Source organism: Xiphias gladius, chromosome 19 (genome assembly GCF_016859285.1).
Source record: "Xiphias gladius isolate SHS-SW01 ecotype Sanya breed wild chromosome 19, ASM1685928v1, whole genome shotgun sequence".
Taxonomy (NCBI): Eukaryota; Metazoa; Chordata; class Actinopteri; order Istiophoriformes; family Xiphiidae; genus Xiphias; species Xiphias gladius.
The window spans coordinates 6,847,431-6,865,767 of NC_053418.1; the positions used below are offsets into that span (position 1 = coordinate 6,847,431).

Consider the following 18,337-nt stretch of genomic DNA (forward strand, 5'->3'; position numbering starts at 1 on the left):
AGTATTATAATCACAGGGGCCATTTTTCAGCATCATTTCAACGCGGGACTTTTGCCCGTAATGTATTTTTACAGTCTGGTATTAGCACTTAAACCTTTTCGGATATAGTGTAACTTTTCGCAGGTATAAAACTCCCTGATGGTACAAAAAGAAGACAAAAATAGCCCGGGTCCTCTCATTTATTTATTTATATATTAAGATGTGTTTCTCTTCCCGGGAAATAAAACTACTTCGCTCACGTAAATAAAATATAGCACCTTTTTAATCGAAACGTTTGGGTTGATTCGAGGTTTTCGTTCATGTTGCAGTACTCCCTCCACGCCGACAGGCGACACTGCGGCACGAAACTGAACGGGGGAGGGGGACCTGCGGGGAAGGAGCGTTTTTACGCCGTTTGGTGCAGCTTCCCCGCCGCAAACGGGCGACGCGCGGCGGCGTCATCCGGCCTGTTAAACTCCACAAAACACCATCGGTTTCTCGTAGTTTGACATGGACGGTAGCGAGGACGAGGTGGAGGAGGAGGATGAGACCGAGTGGAGGAGCAGTTTCCTGGACTCGGCGCCACTCAGCCACGCCGCTGCTCCTGGTAAAGTCTGAAACTGAAACCACACAGTTTCTTTCATAAAAATGTTTTTTGTGTGGGTTTTTTTTTTTTTAACACGCAGAGAGAAACATAAATCTGTCTATCAGTGATCCATACGTGTCAGATGGTATTATTGACTGTATAATCTCTTATAATCAGGCTTTCATCTTTAGTTAACATTTCTCAATTTTTTTTCTCAGTTTTTTTTTTTTTAGCTCTTTTAATATTTTCTACAATTCAGGTTTCCACATCACATGAACACAGTGAAGAATTAAATATTTCCCACCAGAGCTGCAACACTTAGCCGATTAATCGTGTAGTCGTTCGAAATAAATCTACTCGGGGGGCTATTTTAACAATCGATTCATTTTCATCAGTCATTTTCAAGTAATGCCAAATGCCAAACATTTTCTGGTACCAGTTTCTCAAATGGAAGCATTTCAAGAGATAGTAAACTGAATATCTTTGGGTTTTGAACTGTTGTCTGGTCAAAACAAGCATTTTGAAGGCATCACCGTGGCTGCTGGGATATTCTCAGGGGCATTTTTTCATCTTTTTTCTTCTGGACATTTTCTAGTGTAAACGATTAATCAATCAATCAATCAATCAAATAAATGATCGATAATGAAAATAGTCTTCAGTTGCAGCCCTGCTTCCCACCAAATTCTTATTCACCATTTCCAGCGTTTGTCTACCAGCATTAAAATCATTTAACTTCCTAAGTACGCGCAACCCCTGTGGGGCTGACAACATTGTTAAGAAGACCACACAGATACACAGATTGTATCTGAAGTTAAATGATTAGGTGGAAGGTATTTTATTTCTCAATATGTTCATGTGGTGTAGAAATCTGGATGTTAGGCATAGACTGAAATGTAGTAAATGTAGCTAAAAACAAAGAGCATATAAAAGCCCCAGACGCAACTAGTTAGAGCTGCAAACAACGGTTATTTTCCTTATCAATTCATCTGCAGGGTGATTTTTCTTGATTAATCGATTAATTAGTTTTGTCCGTGAAATTTTTCGATTAAAATAATGAAAAATGCCTATCGTGGTTTCCCGGAGCCTGGGGTGTAACATCTTCAAATGTATTGCTTTGTCCAACCAACGGTCCGAAACCCAAAAATTCTCACTTTACAATGATATACGACATTTGAGAGGCTGGAGTCAGCAAATATTTGGCATTTTTACTTGAAAAATGACTGAAATGTTTATCAAAATAGCTGAGATACGTAGGAAAAATGAATTAAATATAAAGAGTAAAGCTTTCCGCATCGTAATTGATCCTTCCCGTCATTTGCACTTGCACTTTGAGCTTTTACTCTCAGGGGGGTGCTATAAACATGTACCAAAAATGTGTAGAGCAAGTCCTTCCTTCCTTCTCCCTGTTTTGTTTTTTTTAGTTCTACTTTACTCTTACTGTATTTATGTTTTTGTTTTTTTTACATCATGTTGTTTATTGATACTTTGTCCCTGCCGCAGCCTCCTGTATAGTCAAGTTACCCTGTGCTGTACTGTTTTTATAACATTATGTGGCGAAGCCATAGATAAGATTCTTCCGAAACGTGACGACAGTAAAGTTCCTGGCTGACTCTGTTTCAGGTCCAAGCCTCGATAAGACATCAGGACCAACGCCTGCACACAGAGTCATTCTGCATTTCGACCTGGACTGCTTCTACGCTCAGGTGGAGATGATCAGAAACCCGGCGCTCAGAGAAGTCCCCCTGGGTAAACTGGTTGACTCTCAGATGTGTTTCGGTTAAAGCCCAGGATACTCTTGTGGTGCAGTAATGTTTCTCATATCGTCAGGTATTCAGCAGAAATACATCATAGTCACCTGTAACTATGTGGCAAGAGAGCAGGGGCTCACCAAACTGATGTCTGTGACTGATGCTAAGGAGAAATGTCCTCAGCTGGTGCTGCTGAAAGGAGAAGACCTGACACACTACAGAGAAATGTCCTATAAAGTGACAGGTGGGTAAGACTACTACATCACATCCACAAATAGAGCTACGCTCTCCTCTGTTCTAATACAAACTGGAGTATTTAGTAAAGTAGTTAGTATTTATTTTCTAAAGTATTTAGAGTAAAATTGACTTCAAAACATACTCAGTAAACAGACGTTGCCAGTAAACGTCTCATCTGCGGGTCCGTTGGCTGTCAGGTGGAGAATTGTCCTGAGTGACACATGACATGAAATTGGTTTCAGTCCACAGCGAACTGAGAAAAATCTTGAAACATCAGCACAAAACAACAAAATGTCAGGTTTTGGTGTCAGTCTCTCAGAAATAAAGAGTCAAATAAGGGTTTCTTTCCTCGGACTAAGCATTTTCAACGTACAGAGACGTTAAAAAGCCAGAATGCAATGCAATGCAAAAACAAGACACTTTGCATTTTGAAAAAGGGGTACGGGTGTCTCTACTGTTAAAATCTCACACTCTTTCTGTGCTACCACTATTCATTTTGCCTTTGCTTTCCTCATTTACACAGACAGTATATTATAACCCACAGATTAGTACAAGAAGCTCATACTGTTCTCTGATGGTTGATAAAAGCTATTTTGGGAAGTGAACCTAACGTCAGGTGTATTTTCCGTGCAGTTTTTGTGCCCTACTCACTTTTCCTTTACTTGTCCTCCATCCAGAGCTGCTGATGTCCTACTGTCCACTGGTAGAGAGGCTTGGATTTGACGAGAACTTCGTGGACATCACAGACATGGTGGAAAGGAGGCTAGCACAGACATCAGAGCCCAACGACTTTTCATTCAAAGGACATGTCTACAACCATGTCGGTAAGTCACTTCTTTGCCTCGGGTGTGATGCAGTTCATCTATGCACATCTGGCTCATGGAAACCGGGAAATGAGCTGTGAAGCAAACCTTGACGCTAAAACTCGTAGAAAATTTGCATGGCACTTTCAGTTTCCCACTACATGACAAGTTCATTGTCTTGGAGAATGTTCTGTTCTCAACATAAATGTCTGTTTTTCTGTTCCTGCTCAGGTGCAGATGTTAAAGCTGGTGACCACCCACAGCTGGCTTTAGGTTCACACATTGCAGCAGAGCTGAGAGAAGCCATCCACAGCAAACTGGGCCTGACTAGCTGTGCCGGCATCGCCACAAACAAGCTACTGGCCAAACTGGTGTCCGGCACCTTCAAACCCAATCAGCAAACCGCCCTGCTGCAGGAGAACCAAAGCGACATCATGGGCGCCCTGAGCGGTCTCCGCAAAGTACCGGGTACACATGCTCAGCTTGTGTGTAACTCTGAAAATTAGTTGATCTTTTCATACGAGGGTGAATAGAAATATTGTGTTACGTTGTGTTTTTTAAAAGGTATAGATTAAGTTTGAACAGTGCTGTTAAAGGATACAAAGTCCACTTGGATACCAATCACCTTTAACTGTCATTCTCTCAGTTTTACTACTTTATTTTTTTACATTGTTGTCTTTAACACATGTGTACAGTATTCATGGAGGGATTAATGAGCAGGCTACCAGGCGCAAGCCTAGGGCCCCAAGGGGTCAAGGGGGGCCCCCGAGGGGCCGGAGCCTGTGTTTGAAGAGACTGTCAACGTCTCTCGCTGGAAAGTCACTCAACCGGCAACAAAATGACCCACAGCAACTACAGAGAGACAAAGAACAGCCTTGAACAGCCGCAAAAAGAGAACAAATACACGCAGCACGACCTCAAAGAGAGACAAAAGGGCTACTAAGGGATACAAAATGACCGTAAAGAGATGCAAAACAAACAGTAACAGACACAAAACAACTACAAAGAGATTTTCAGTCTGGTTGTCTCGCTCCTCTGTAGGGACGGTGGGTGGGGGAGTAGGGGATTGTTGTCTCATAATCCGTCCACGGCCGTACTGCTTAAATACTTTTCAATTCAAAGCTCTTTGATCTAGTCTTTGCCCATGTCACTCGTGTCTTCCTAGGGGTTGGTCACCAAACTGCTAAGAGACTTCGAGCCCTGGGATTGGTCAGCATCCAAGACCTGCAGCTCTTCCCACTGAACGACTTGGTGAGAGAGTTTGGAGGTCCCAGTGCTCGGCGCTTGAAGAATCTGGCCGTCGGCGTGGATGACTCGCCCGTCATCCCTACCGGGGCCCCCCAGGTAGGCTAGGGTATCCCCGAAATCACGTTTTGTCGTCCGCCATTGTGTGTAGGCAGTCAGTCAAAGGAGGCAGCACATGAGGGAACGATATATCATCAAACTAAAATCTGTAATAGTTCTATTTCTGCTCTGTCAGGTGCATTTTGGGTTGTGAAGGTAGCCTTTTAGCCTGCATAGCTGAAATCATCTTTCCTCATAATTTTCTAAAATTACTCGAATATTTCAGAGAGAGAGGCCTACGCAGTTTGGAACTAATTTTAAGGGAAACTGTCTTGGTTGCTACAGTTATTAAGTACCAGCTTGTTATATTAGAGTTTTTAAGAAAAAAAACCTAAAAGATAATGCAGTAGGGAAGTGAAAAATAGTTCATGAACAGAAGTCAGTATCCATCTGAGTTTCCTAGAAAGTCAAACAAAAGCTCGTAATTCTTGATTAGACGGAAAATGTGCCACACTGAGTCGCTTTATTTTACAGGTCTGGTCTGTGGAATTTAGGTAGAAATATGTTTGTAAGAGTAACTGTTGAGTGGAATTCAGGATTTCCAATGCAGCTGAAAACTACAGGTAAACAAAACAGGTACAGGTAAACATGAATTGTTAAGAATTTTTTGTTTGTCTTTCTAGGAAACACAGATGGGTATTGTCATCTGTTTATGAGCTATTTTTCACTTACCTACTGCACAATTTTTATTTATTTTCCTTCTGAATATCCTGGTAATTAACATCTAATTTAACACATAATTTAACAGCTAAATGCCAAAAACAGTAGTATGATGTGTTCTTTGTTTCTGGCGGAGCTCTCCAAAGTTTGAGAAAATAACCATGACAATGTCCAGGGATATTATGGTTTGGGACTGAGACTTTTTGTGCAGAAAGCCTACGTATAATTAAAAAAAAATTTTTTTTTTTTTTTGCATGTGGTTGCACGGTGCTGGAGACGTTAGACACCCATAAATTTAAAGTGTGATTGTTTTTCAATCCTTTTAATTCTTAAATTCACTTAAGTCCTGCTTATCTTAGTCCTCGCCACATTAATTGATTAATTACATTATATGTAGTCCTTGTTTATATACAACTGGGAAGTACTGACAAAAATCTGATTTTACTGTAAATGTCTCTAAATTCAAACGTAATAAATAATTGTATAGGCTGATATTTGAACTGTGTGACTGTGAAAAACGTAGTAAATCACAGTCTTTGTGGTATTTAAACAGCGTTAAAAAATCTTGAATTTAATTAGGTGAAAATTGCAGAAACCCCGAATCTGAGAAAGTTTCTGGTTGCATTATTGGAAATGTAGAAGATCCAGCATTTTGTTGGGGTTGACCCATACTGGAGACTAAAATTCAGGGAAATCTGCATCAATTTTGATAATTCTGTTTTTAATCTGCCTTTTGCGAGTCCCTGAACCCAAATCCAATGAAAGTGAAATTATAAATTGCTGCAGTTTTTTCCCTTTTGATGTGAAAATTGTCATGTTTAACCCAAATCTTTCACCTTTATGAGTATCCTCTTTATGTTTCAGTCTCTCAGTGATGAAGACTCCTTCAAAAAAATGTCGTCAACTAAAGATGTTCTGGAAAAGATTCAGCAGCTCTCGAGCAGCCTGGTGGAAAGGTCAGGGCCAGTTTCTCCACCTATTCGACCCTCCATCACTGAGTCTTGTCACGGGGGTATGTTACGCTCGAGCCGCTGAATCTAACCTTTACCGCCTGTTTGAAAACCAGGATGAACAAAGATGGCAGGCAGCCTCACACCTTCCGGCTCACCATCCGTAGATACTCAGCGACCAACAGGTGGTTCAGTCGCGAGAGCCGGCAGTGTCCGATCCCCAGCCACATAGGACAGAAGATCGCCTCCGGTAAGCTCATTTACCAGGGAGGACATTGTAATGTCCCACCTATGAGAGCTCAGGACGACACCTTATCAGGTTTTCCACTCGCTGTAGAAATACTTGAAAGTGTGTTTATTTTCAAAAGAAAATGAGGCCATTAATGACTAGGAACGTACTTGATGTTTTTATTCCATATGCCTCAGCACCAAAGAGTCCTCTCCATCCTGAGAGGTTTTATACAACAGCAGGTGAATAAGTTCGCCACGATTTCTTGATTTACACGTCAAAACTCTAACTCTCAAACTATGTCAATTTTGAGTCCTTAAACTTTGCCAAAGACCTTTTTAAAGCTGCTGTAATCAGTATATTTGTTATGTCCTGCCACCGTGGTACATGGTATGCAGGGCACAATGTCGTCATGCTGAGGCCTGTTACGGTTGCACTGTACGCATGTGTTGCATATGATCAGGCTGTATCATGCTCTATATCCCCCACGTTTACTGTGTTTACATTCTTTCATGTGCTTCGTGATACAGGGCGACGGTTGAGCTCCGGTGATTTATGGAACCGGAGTTATATCCGCGTAACTTAAAACGTTATTTCGCTGCCTCGATACTGAATGAGAGACCACCCCCGTGCAGCCTACGACGCAACCTCTTTAACCTATGTGCACGTTCCCTGACGCTAGAGCATAAACGAGCCCTGGCTCTGTAGACACACACAGACAACGACACATAGCAGAAACTTGATACTAAGGCCAGAGGTAGTCCATGTGGAGTAGATCATCTGATTAGATTCTGGTGTGCCTTGCTGCATACGTTTGCTTATTAATGAAGTAAAAAGATTTATTTTTTTCTTAGGGAACATGAGGCAATCCAAAGGCCTGTTGCATTACCAATGGATCAGATGACTGTGTAATATAAAAGGTGTCGCTTGTAGTGACAGAGCAGAGAAGAGAATCATCACGTGACTGACTTTGCAGTTTCTCCTCGGCTCCATGGATTTTTCTTTTTTTTTTTCTTTTTTTTTTTTAGCATCTTTCAACTCAATGTTTCTGTTCTGTCACCACTCTCATCAGCATGTGTGTTCACGCGTGTGTGTGACTCGGTCATAAACACGTGAAATAAGCTTCCGTATTGTCTGTTAAGATTCTTAGTCCTCCAGGTCACGGTGCATCTAGAGGTCTGGATGCACCGTATCTAGATAAGCCCCTGTAAAGTCAACCTTTAACTACTCTGCAAATTTTGAGTCCTTAACTTTTGTCAAATGAGAACTTAGAGAAATTAAAAAGGCTTTAAGTTTGATTCCAAAATGAATGCGTAAACCCTCTTTGTTTTTCTTTTACGGTCTCTGTGAAGGCGCTGACTGTGTCTCTTCAGTTAGGGTCATTCTCGTCATCTCCATGCCCTGCGGTTCAAAACTGCCATCAAAGTATTATTTTTTTCTGTGATGTCTCTAAAGGCAGCGGCGATGATGCTGTAGTCCAGCTGGTCCCGTTGGCCATGAAGCTCTTCCACAAGATGGTGGACGGCAACGCCGCCTTCCACCTCACCCTCATCAACGTTTGCTTCAGCAACCTGCAGACCAGGGGAGCTCCCGCCTGCGGAAAGGGCGCCATAACATCTTTCTTCACGCAGAGCACGTCCCCCAGAAAAACCCAGATCTGCTCATCACAAAGCCAGGTGAAGTAATGCAGTGAAATCTGGCTCGTTTTTACGGTTCGGGTAATGCAGATTATTTTCATTTCCATCGGGGTATCTGCAGGTCTTGAAAAGTTTAAGAAGCATTGAACTCGGTTTCCTCAATAAAGGCATCAGAAGATACGAAAAAGTCTCAAATTTTATTTACAAAAGTCTAAAATATTTTCTCCTGCCTGCTTTAAGCAGTAATGTTAGATAAAAGTTTTTTGTGTCTGATTTCGAGCTGCCGGGGAATGTTAAACACCTGTAAACTAAAAGTGAGATTGTTGTAGGGCTGCAGCTTAGTTATTAGCTTGGTTAAAATTATTATTTTTTTGATTAATCATTTAGTTGTTTGATCTATGAATTGTCAAACAAATAGTGAAAACTGCAAATCACAACTTTTTTAGAGCTCAAATCGACGTCGTCTTCTTTTGTCCGACCAACAGCCCAAAACCCAAAGATATTCAGTTTACTCTTATTTATGGCAAAGGGAAGCAGCAAATCCTCACATCTGAGAAGCTTAAACCTGATAATGTGTAGTATTTTATTTTTTCACAATTTTTGCTTGAAAAAGGACTGAAATGCTCGCTCAGTTTTCAAACTAGTTGGCGATCATTTTTCTGTCAATTGACTAATTGATTAATCGCAGCTCTAGACTGGTGTGACTGCGGATTGTTTTAGTCAACACCATCAGACCTGTAGCAAACAGGTTAAAAAACAAAGTCCTGCTTCCCAAAGTTGAATGTTCAATATCTTTTTGTGTAAAAACCAGGATACATTAAACTCTTTGGTGCGCAAATATGTGTTCAAATGCGATAATATGAGATGTTTAAATGTCAAAATTTATAACTTACTGACTTCTGACACCTGCGATGAGAGGTCACAAGTACGCACTACTTTAATCTAAGAGGTAACAAGCATTAAAGTGTGGGAAATAGTGTCTTATGTGATCGTAAACTGAAGATTTTAATCTTTTGCTGCAGGAAATTGTCACAGGCATTGCTTAAGCACTTCCTGACATTTTTTTTAGAAGAAACGATTGATCCAATTATTCAAGAAAAATAATCATCAGATTAATTGAGGATAAAATAATTGTTAGCCCTAGAATGATTGTTTTTAATTGGTTATTGCACCCATACGTTTTCTGCCGCTCATCCGGGTTCACATCCATATCGTTTACTATAAATTTGAATTGTTTTCTCTGAAGTCTGGTGTATGTTGTTCGATATGGGCAGAGGCGGAGGTATGCGCTCTACTGAGGTATGATCATGAAACTGGTACTGAAACGCATTCTGTGTGTGATTTTAAAAAGGTCTAAAAGAACCAGGTGAACCTGCAGAAACCCCGCTCCATGCTCACACTATGCTGAGAGGATCTTTAAACTGTCTCTTACGTGATGCCTACAGAATTTTCCCTTCTTAGAAATAGTGTTAGTACTAAATCATCTGTGCTCCGCCTCTTTGTCTCTCCAATAGAATGATTCCTCTCAGAGTGGGGATAGTCACTGCATGGATCGTCAGCTCAGCACGCACAGCATGATTACTCAACGTGCCTCACAAAAGACAGTAACCACAAAAAGCCCTTGTAGCTCTGGATTCAAATGGGAACAAAGCTCCACTGTTGCCGTAGAGGACCCTCCGCTTCAGACAGAGTACTGCAGCACAGCGAGGTCAGGCCCTAAAGAGTCAAACAACGCTGTGACACGTCGATTGCCCCCAAACGTTGACCCAGAGGTTTTCAAGCTTCTCCCCGAGGAAATCCAGAAGGAACTGTTATCTCCTGCCTACGCGAACTCCCTTCCCAGCCCTTCTACCAGCCCGTCAGCACCAGTTGCAGTCCCTGATGCCACCCACATAAGGAAAAACAAGTCACCAGAGTCATTTACAGACTCAAAAAATATCGAAGACAAAGCCGAGGCCATAAACGAATTAGATCCAGCTCACAGAGTGACCACCGTGAATCACCAGAGGCCTCCGAGGAAAAGTGCATTTCCAGGAGAGAACGTCACAGCAGAAGGGAGGCTGTTATTCCGCCAGTCTTCTGACTGCGAGTTCCCAGGAAATGTGGACCCTGAGGTGTTTTCTGAGCTCCCACCCGAAGTTCAGAGGGAGCTGATGTCTGAATGGAAGCAACAGAAGCCGGTCCTGAAGGCCCCCTCATCCAGGAAACCGGGGAGAAGCCCGATGACCAAAGACAGAAAGGCTGCAGGAAAAGGCAGCCAGGCAAACAGTCTGCTGAAGTATTTCAAACCCAGTTAGAGAGGGACACTGACAGTTACCTCTGTTCAAGATAATGTATGACAGGACATGTTATTTCTCTGTAAGAAAATCTTTAATTTCCTACTCTTGAGTTTTTCTCATGTAATATTATACAGTATACAGGGAGTGAACAAAAGAAAAGAAACCTTTAACAGTAATCTAGAACAGCCCTACAACACGTCAAAATTTGGTGAGGTGTTTGGTGACGCTTACTGTAAATCAAAATGAAGAGGACAACTACACAAATATGGGGGACCACAGGTGTCCTCAAAGAGTGTATGGCGTATACAGCAAAATAATCTGCAGTAACACTGGGATAAAAGCACAATTACGGTAAAAATAATAAACCGCACTGGGAAAAAGTGGAGGAAACCTGGTTATAATTAGAACCACACCATCATTAACTGCCACAATTAATTAACATATTAACAATTAAGTTAGTTGATGGGATATATAAGAAACCACAGCCTCAAAAATTACCCTTAACTTTGCTGAGAGACCACCTACAAGCTTTTTTTTTTTTTTCTGGAGCTTTCAGCAGCATCTCAGCACTGGTTGAATGCTTTAGAAGATGCTAGTAAGTGGACCTTGAGTTACAGCTTGAGCTTGACCAGGTTGGTATTTATTTCAGGTGTTTCTGTTTATCTCATCCACCCCTGTATGTCAGTGTTAATATGCAGATTCAGCAGCTTTTTGGAAATAAAGATTCATTGTTTGTAAAGCTTGGTGTTGATTTCAAAGCATCTACAAACCGCCTGATTTAGCTGTGCTTTGAACATTATTTGTGAAATCTCCCTTTACCTGAAGTGACGTTGGTATGTTACCTTTTCTAAACATGGATCAGAGTAAATTCCCAAACCTTAAGGGGGGCCTAAATTAGGCAGGTTGTTTTGATATAGTTTTCACGTGGCTTAGAGAAGCAGGATTACTCGGCTGAGCCTCTAGAAGGGGGACCCGTTCCGCGGCTGGACGATTTTCACTGAAATCCACAGAGGCACACGTTATTCATCGACAGGGGGACACAATCCAGTTTTCAAAGGGCGCCCCCCCCACTCATGACCAGAAAACACAAGGTCTGTAAGCACAGCCCCGCTTGGTTCTTGCTGGCATGAAACCCCTCCCTGGATCACATGTAAGAAGGGGGAAAGGTCCAGGATCTACTATGTGCCTTCGCATTATGATAGTGATTATTTTATTTAATCAGGACGAGTTGAGCGACCTCTGAATGGACGTTGGCTGGAGCTGCAGATAGACTGGTAAGGAACTTCATTTTTTTTTTTTTCTTTTTTCTTTTTTTCTTGTGATTTCTAAGGGAGCCGTTGCACTGTTTTGCGTCCTGTTTACTGAGGAAAACTTAACTGTGCTTTTTTTGAGTCTGGTTGTTTAAGTAAATCACCAAACAGCGTCGTGGAGATGTGTTTTTTCAGATAAACACAGACACCGCTCTAAGTTAGAGGGTTGATTACTCAGCCTCTCCTCACTCTCCTGATTGCAAAGAATCCAATACCGTTAAACATGCACTTGGGAAACGACTCCAGATTTTGAGGTAGTATCCCATGTCCTGTCACTGCTATGGTTGCATGAGTGAGTCATTCCTGAGCGCACTCATATACCCTAAAAGTATGCCAGCAAGTAGAATTTTTAGAAATAAAAAAACAAGATAAACGTCATTCTTCAGGATTGTTTGTGCCCATGGGGGCTCTCAACCATCTCCTACACAGCTAAATCTGATTTTCCATGCTGCCTTTGTTTGCCTGCCAAATGTAACCGAAGCATTGCGATGACCTGAGCGGCGTCATACAGTGCTTAGCTGTCTGCCCATAGCCCTTTAAGTCAATAAAAGGACTTCTGTCTGCCAAAAAGGCCACGTTTTTTCACTCAGCAAAGTGAGAGAAAACTCTCTGAGAAGGCATTTGACTGCTCATGTGGAAGGCAGCTCCAGTCATGTGCTAGTCCCTCTCTGATCAGCACCTAATGAGTGGTCGAGTTATGACGTCTCGCGATGCATGTGTGAGGATCCTGCACCCTCGGACAGAAAACTGCAGCTTAGGTGGAAGAATTTCACCTTTTCTTTTCTAGTCCACTCACCCTACAAGCACGGCTGGATTACCAGACGGCAATTGCCCACAGGCCCGAGACTCCCACTGACCACAAAAGCCCCGGCCTCACTCCACATCAGTTGGTTCTGCGTAATTCGATTTAAAGGCAAATTTGCTGAAAAATTTGCACCGCTAAAGTAGAATATCAACTATTTGAAGGGTCCTCCATCTTGTGCCCTTGGTCTTGTAGAGGGTCCAAATCTAGTTTTAAGACCTTACCGGTTTTAGTTTATATTGAGTTTCATTTATGTTTAATCCAATTTCTTCTTAAATTTCTTCCGCGTTTCTAGTACTTATCACAAAGAAGCCCTCAGACAAGGTCGTGGTATTCACGTTATCGTGGGGAAAAACAGCTTTCGCGGGCGCCACCTCACTATTGCATATGTACTGCATTGTGATGTATCTGCGCGTATTGCCCAATTTGTTGAACTTTGACCCGAGCCGCACTGACCTTTTTGGGCAAAGCCAATCAATACCTGAACAGAAAAACTGATAAAACTAATAAGTAACACAGGTAGAGTGGGAGTCCGTAGGGGCCCAACAACAAATCTGAGGCCCCCGCTGAGGTAAATCCGGACATGCCTATAAGTATTTACTCAGCCTAGCCCACTTGTGAGTTTTCTCTAAACTTTTATGGTTTGGTCCATGCTGCATCAAACCAGCAAAGCATTACACCGTGAGTTCACCTCTGTGGCAGGTCGAGTTCTCAGCTGCACAATGGCTGACTGCGAATATGAGTATCTGATCAAGCTGCTGGCACTCGGGGACTCTGGAGTGGGGAAGACCACCTTCCTCTACAGGTACACCGACAACAAGTTCAACCGCAAGTTCACAACCACAGTGGGCATTGACTTCAGGGAAAAGAGAGTGGTGAGTGATGCCTAACGTGCTCTGCCGGACACAGACAAGGCCTTAAATGCCATCTTACCCATAACTTAAAAATCGTATTCCCTATGTAACTAAGTTAAGAGGTGGGACAGCTTCTGCTTTTTGGCTGGATTATCACGGTTTGTGGTTTGCATCAGATGTACACAGGGTTAGGTGCTGATGGGGTGACTGAGAGGAACTTCAGAGTCCACCTTCAGCTCTGGGACACAGCTGGACAAGAGAGGTAAACCTGAACTTAAGTTTATACAATGTTTTACATGATAGACATGTTTATTTAAAGCCCCCAGGTTTATTTAGTTGCTCTGTGCTGCACTTTAACGGAGGGTGGGGCAGTTAACCATGACGTTCATTTGCCAACCTAACCAGTTAATCCTCATCCTTTACAGTCTCTTGTCTAAATACTAACTGGCTGGTTTTGCATATGAATGTCTGGTTAACTGCCGCGCCTCTGCTAAAGTGTAGTTGCTTCCCTGCACTTTTCTATATGGGGCTTCTAGGACCCTTTCCCGCACAGTGGATGAGACAGTCCTGAGCAGGGCTAAGGGATCACCCGAGTATTCGCCGTTCATCCTGAAACAAACATCAATGTGTCTAACAAATTTCACGAGAATCCATCCAATTTGGGTCCGGACTAGTTCTTTAAATTAAAACATTTGAGGAATTTAAAGGGGAAATCCCTCCTTGGTTGAAATGCTAACAACTCGTAGATGTCAGACGTCACATTCCAAAATCATTAGGAATTACTTGTTTAATCTTTAACAGTGCTCTAGATTATTATACGTGAAGTGTTAATCTGTAAAGTAACCAGTTAACTATAGATATCAGATAAATGTAGTGCAGTAAAAAGTATATATTTACCTCTGAAATGATGTGAAGTAGAAGTGTAAAGTAGCGGAAAGTGCACAAATACCTCAAAATTGAACTTAAGTACAGTACTTGAGCAAATGTACTTAGTTACGCTCCATGAGATTCTGTACAAAGTATCACGTCAACCCGTCCATCAGTTTTTCCAGTCTGCACCAAATGGTGGACTGACCGACCGCAGCGTGGTCAGAAATCTGCTCACGGCAGCTTGATGCTGAATGACAAAAGCTGTCCATCCGTTTTCTCAGGTTCCGCAGCCTCACTACAGCTTTCTTCAGAGATGCCATGGGCTTCCTGCTGATGTTCGACTTGACCAACCAGCAAAGTTTCCTCAACGTCAGGAACTGGATGAGTATGTGTCATCTCGGCAGCCCGCTCTGCTTCAGACCTGTGCTCTTTTAGATCAATGCTTCCTCTCCCGTTGCCACGAGGAGTGGGGCGCAAAGTCGGCGTCGTCAGTGGTAACCTTGACTACGGGAGTTTCTGAACAGAGTTTCCATTTTACACATGCACGTCTATTTGCATCACATGGGTTTGAATGACTTTCTTCTGGGTTCTTCTCAGGCCAACTACAGGCCAACGCGTACTGTGATAGTCCAGATATCGTGTTGGTGGGCACCAAGGCAGACCTCCGCGACGCCAGGGATGTTCACGCCAGACAGGCCAGAGATCTGGCGGACAGATACGGGTGAGGGCTTCACATACGCTCTGTTGTTTGTTAGTAACGGCAAATGTTAGAGGCAGCGTGTGGAGATTAATATCGGTCAAGTTGCTAGAATTTTTTACAATTTTAGGTGTTGCCACTATCTGTCACTGCTCTGTCCCACTAACTCGGGTTTCTATGTAGATTTACTATAGCACTGACTGAGTGGAGGGGGGGTTCCTGAGATTCCTGAGATTCTATCGAAAAGCATGAATCAAATTCAGAGCAGACACACACACCTGACTTGCCCTCTCACTTATTTCACACAGAGAGAAAAGACAAAATAATGTATCCATTTGTCAGAAAGGAGGCTTTAAAGACTCAGTCAATATTCACAAAACAAAAACAAAAAAAAGAAGCTCCTGCACACTGTCAAGACTTGAATTTACTATCCTTCTAAATTACACTGTCTCAACCAGACGCTTCGGCCGTGGTAGCGCTACCAATTGTACACTGTCTGAAAGCTCTCTCTCTCTGTGCAAAGCATTTTATGATCCTCACATCAATGCAACAGCTGTTGACACTGAATTGGCTCAGACATGTGACTGTGGCTCCAAAGTGTTTTCCATGCAAAAGGTCCTACGACAGGCCTTATATTTCCTGTTTTATGTTGGGCAAACAAAAATAGGCGAGGCAAAAAAAAGTTTTGGATGCCATTGGATGTCATTTTCAGGCTCGTGCACAAAACTGGGGGTGTCTGGTAACAGGATGAATAGCTACGTTTCTGTCAAATGACCTTCATCAGGCATTTCACACGGCTAATGACAACGAGTCTGTACAATCATGCAGCCGCGGGAAAAATCATCAAATCCTAGGGACCCAACAATCAACAATTTTAGAAACCTGGGAAGAGGCGGAGAAAATACACCGATAAGGCCCAACAAGTGAATTCCCCACATATTTGTCAATAAAAATCCATTATCATTTGGTAACGATCACTGATATAAACTAGTGAAAAATCGTAATTCACCATAAAAGAGGTAGCTAGAGCAAGTAACAAACAATTTACAAAAATAATCAAAGCTACATAACAATTAAATGTTACACTGAAAAGTACAATCATTAAACTGCAGACATAAATGTGTCCTAAGGGAAACAGGCCTTAGGTCAGCGCACAAAAACAATACAGTGTATTCAATTGCCAAAAAAGTTAAGTCCAACATAGACAGTATATAAGACTTGAATTTTCATTATACTCATGATATTAATAAATAAATATAAAATGCATACAAACCAAGAATAGAAAGAGCGAATGCTACCATTTTGGATGATTGTAGTCATCTAGTTATTTGCAGTGTGAAAAGGCCCGATGAAGGCTGCTTGACCATAACGTACTCCTACTTGTGCAGAGACTAACTCCTTTTTTTGTATTTAAGGTAAATTCTCACACATTATTAAAGTGTGTGAGTTATACACGAAAATTAGCGTTCTCGTTTCCATCTATATCTTTTTTTTTTTCTTTTTGTCTAAACTAACTAAGCAGCACCTAAAATGACCCCATTTTTATTGTTTACATTAGTAGTGTTTACAAAATGGTAATAGGCTTAGCTAATAAACTGAGCTAATGCATTTAAACTGTGTCCAAAAGTAATCGCTTGAATTTAGTGGGTGTCTAGTGCTTGTCCTTGTTGTGATCGCAGTTTCTAGTTTCTGAATTTTGATGATGGGGTTTCCTGTTTGTTTACATTTGTCTACCTCCTACATATCTTTTATAATCCCTGTTAGTTTGTTTTAACTTGAAACTGTCGCTGTGGTGATTTGTTTACACTTTTTCTATGACACGTGCAATTGTTAATTGATAATTTATCTTAGACCGATTCGGGAGTGTTTGTTATTTAGATTACGTTCCTAATGCGCTGCAGTCTCTCTTAATCCGATTTTTATTTTGTCTACCTCTTGAGGACGACCTAACTCTAGATACAGGGTATGTGCAAGTCTTGAAAGGTCTTCAAAAGCATTGAATTCAGTCACCTGGAAAAGGCCTTAGAAAGTATTAAAAAGTCTTAAATTGTTTTAACGAAGGTTCTGAATATAATCAACCTCATTTTTGGATGTGGATTTCGGCTTTTGGGAAACCTCATAGATCTATAAATAAGGTTATGGTGCAACGGTGGATTGTAAAGGTACAACGTATCATTATTTTTATTCATTGTTTTTACTGCTAACCCCAGTATAAAGAGAGGTCAACAACTCATAACGGTCAATTTAAGTAATAGCTTAAATTTAAATAACTTGAAATTAATTCATTCATTTTTAGCTGGTGAAGCTGGTTAGCTGGACCTTATCTGGGTCCAGGTTACGTCAATTAAGTAATGAATTAATTGATAATACAGTATTACTAAGAACTATTGTGATACACAGCTGGGAAGTACAGAAAAAGGTGGGTGATATAAATTCAATAAATTCATGTACTTACTAAATAGCTCTATGCCTTATAGTCCCCACTGGTTTTCCTTCATTCTCTGACTGGTATTAGAATTAATTACATGTATTATTAAAAACACCTTAAAAGTCTGCAGAATTTCTGAAATTGGTCTTGCACAGGTTCCATCACCAGTTCACCACAGGATGGTGCTAGTGAGCTGGTTTCACCCATGCTGCACTGATTTGGACAAATCAGAGCACTGCCAAGATGTCACTTTGGGCTCTGGATAATTAATGATAAAATAATCATCATAATAATAATAATAATGATGGCATTTCTCACTATTTTCAAAAATTTTTACAAACCAAACAGTCAATCGACTAATCGAAAAATAATCAGCAGATAAATCCATAAGGAAATCAATAATTAGTTGCACTCCTATACAACATAGTTAAACATCAGCTCCACCTCGACCAACTACAACAGTAAAGTCCTGCTTTTACATTAATGCATGATTATAATAATCTAATGATATATGATAGAATAACAGGGACAGGGGCCATTTCTCTGCAGTGAGTACTTTTACTTTTGATACTTGTAGTACATTTTTCTGATTTTACTTACCTACTTTACTTAAGTAGGTATTTTACTTTTAATGGAGTATTTTTCAATCTGGTATTGGTACTTTTACTTAAGTAAAGACTGTGGAAGGCTCCCTCCACCACTGCCTGAAAGGCTCCTCTGTCTGACCTCCTCAGCATCCCCTACTTTGAGACGAGTGCAGTGACGGGTGTTGACGTGGACCATGCCGTGACCAGCCTGCTGGACCTGGTGATGAAGAGGATGGAGCTGAGCACGTACGGAGGCTCCACCTCCGAACCCAACGGCAGCCTCGTCGCCAGCCGCGAAATGGAGGAGGCTCCTGTCAGGAGGAGGTGCGCCTGCTGA

At 41.6% G+C, this 18,337-nt stretch overlaps 2 protein-coding genes across 2 annotated transcripts; both read left to right on the forward strand.

The window, feature by feature from the left end:
• The first annotated feature begins 391 nt into the window (after positions 1 to 391).
• On the forward strand, positions 392 to 11,147 carry poli (polymerase (DNA directed) iota). Its single transcript, XM_040154809.1, has 10 exons — positions 392 to 586; positions 2,186 to 2,311; positions 2,393 to 2,557; positions 3,228 to 3,374; positions 3,585 to 3,821; positions 4,519 to 4,697; positions 6,222 to 6,313; positions 6,424 to 6,557; positions 7,992 to 8,212; positions 9,688 to 11,147. The coding sequence occupies exons 1-10, from the start codon at positions 490 to 492 to the stop codon at positions 10,468 to 10,470; spliced, it is 2,181 nt and encodes a 726-aa protein (XP_040010743.1). The 5' UTR covers positions 392 to 489; the 3' UTR covers positions 10,471 to 11,147.
• Positions 11,148 to 13,277: 2,130 nt separating this feature from the next.
• Positions 13,278 to 18,337, forward strand: LOC120805015 (ras-related protein Rab-27B-like). The gene is made up of 5 exons (XM_040154838.1): positions 13,278 to 13,439; positions 13,595 to 13,680; positions 14,570 to 14,673; positions 14,886 to 15,009; positions 18,148 to 18,337. The coding sequence occupies exons 1-5, from the start codon at positions 13,287 to 13,289 to the stop codon at positions 18,335 to 18,337; spliced, it is 657 nt and encodes a 218-aa protein (XP_040010772.1). The 5' UTR covers positions 13,278 to 13,286.

What these genes read in the sequence shown, in the direction of transcription:
- LOC120805015 (XM_040154838.1), top strand. Translation starts at nt 13,287, where the DNA reads ATGGCTGACTGCGAATATGAGTATCTGATCAAGCTGCTGGCACTCGGG. An exon ending in ACTTCAGGGAAAAGAGAGTG is followed by an intron (nt 13,440 to 13,594) that starts GTGAGTGATGCC and finishes GGTTTGCATCAG; the next exon opens with ATGTACACAGGGTTAGGTGC. An exon ending in CAACGTCAGGAACTGGATGA is followed by an intron (nt 14,674 to 14,885) that starts GTATGTGTCATC and finishes GGTTCTTCTCAG; the next exon opens with GCCAACTACAGGCCAACGCG.
- poli (XM_040154809.1), top strand. Translation starts at nt 490, where the DNA reads ATGGACGGTAGCGAGGACGAGGTGGAGGAGGAGGATGAGACCGAGTGG. An exon ending in CGGTCTCCGCAAAGTACCGG is followed by an intron (nt 3,822 to 4,518) that starts GTACACATGCTC and finishes GTGTCTTCCTAG; the next exon opens with GGGTTGGTCACCAAACTGCT. An exon ending in AGGACAGAAGATCGCCTCCG is followed by an intron (nt 6,558 to 7,991) that starts GTAAGCTCATTT and finishes ATGTCTCTAAAG; the next exon opens with GCAGCGGCGATGATGCTGTA.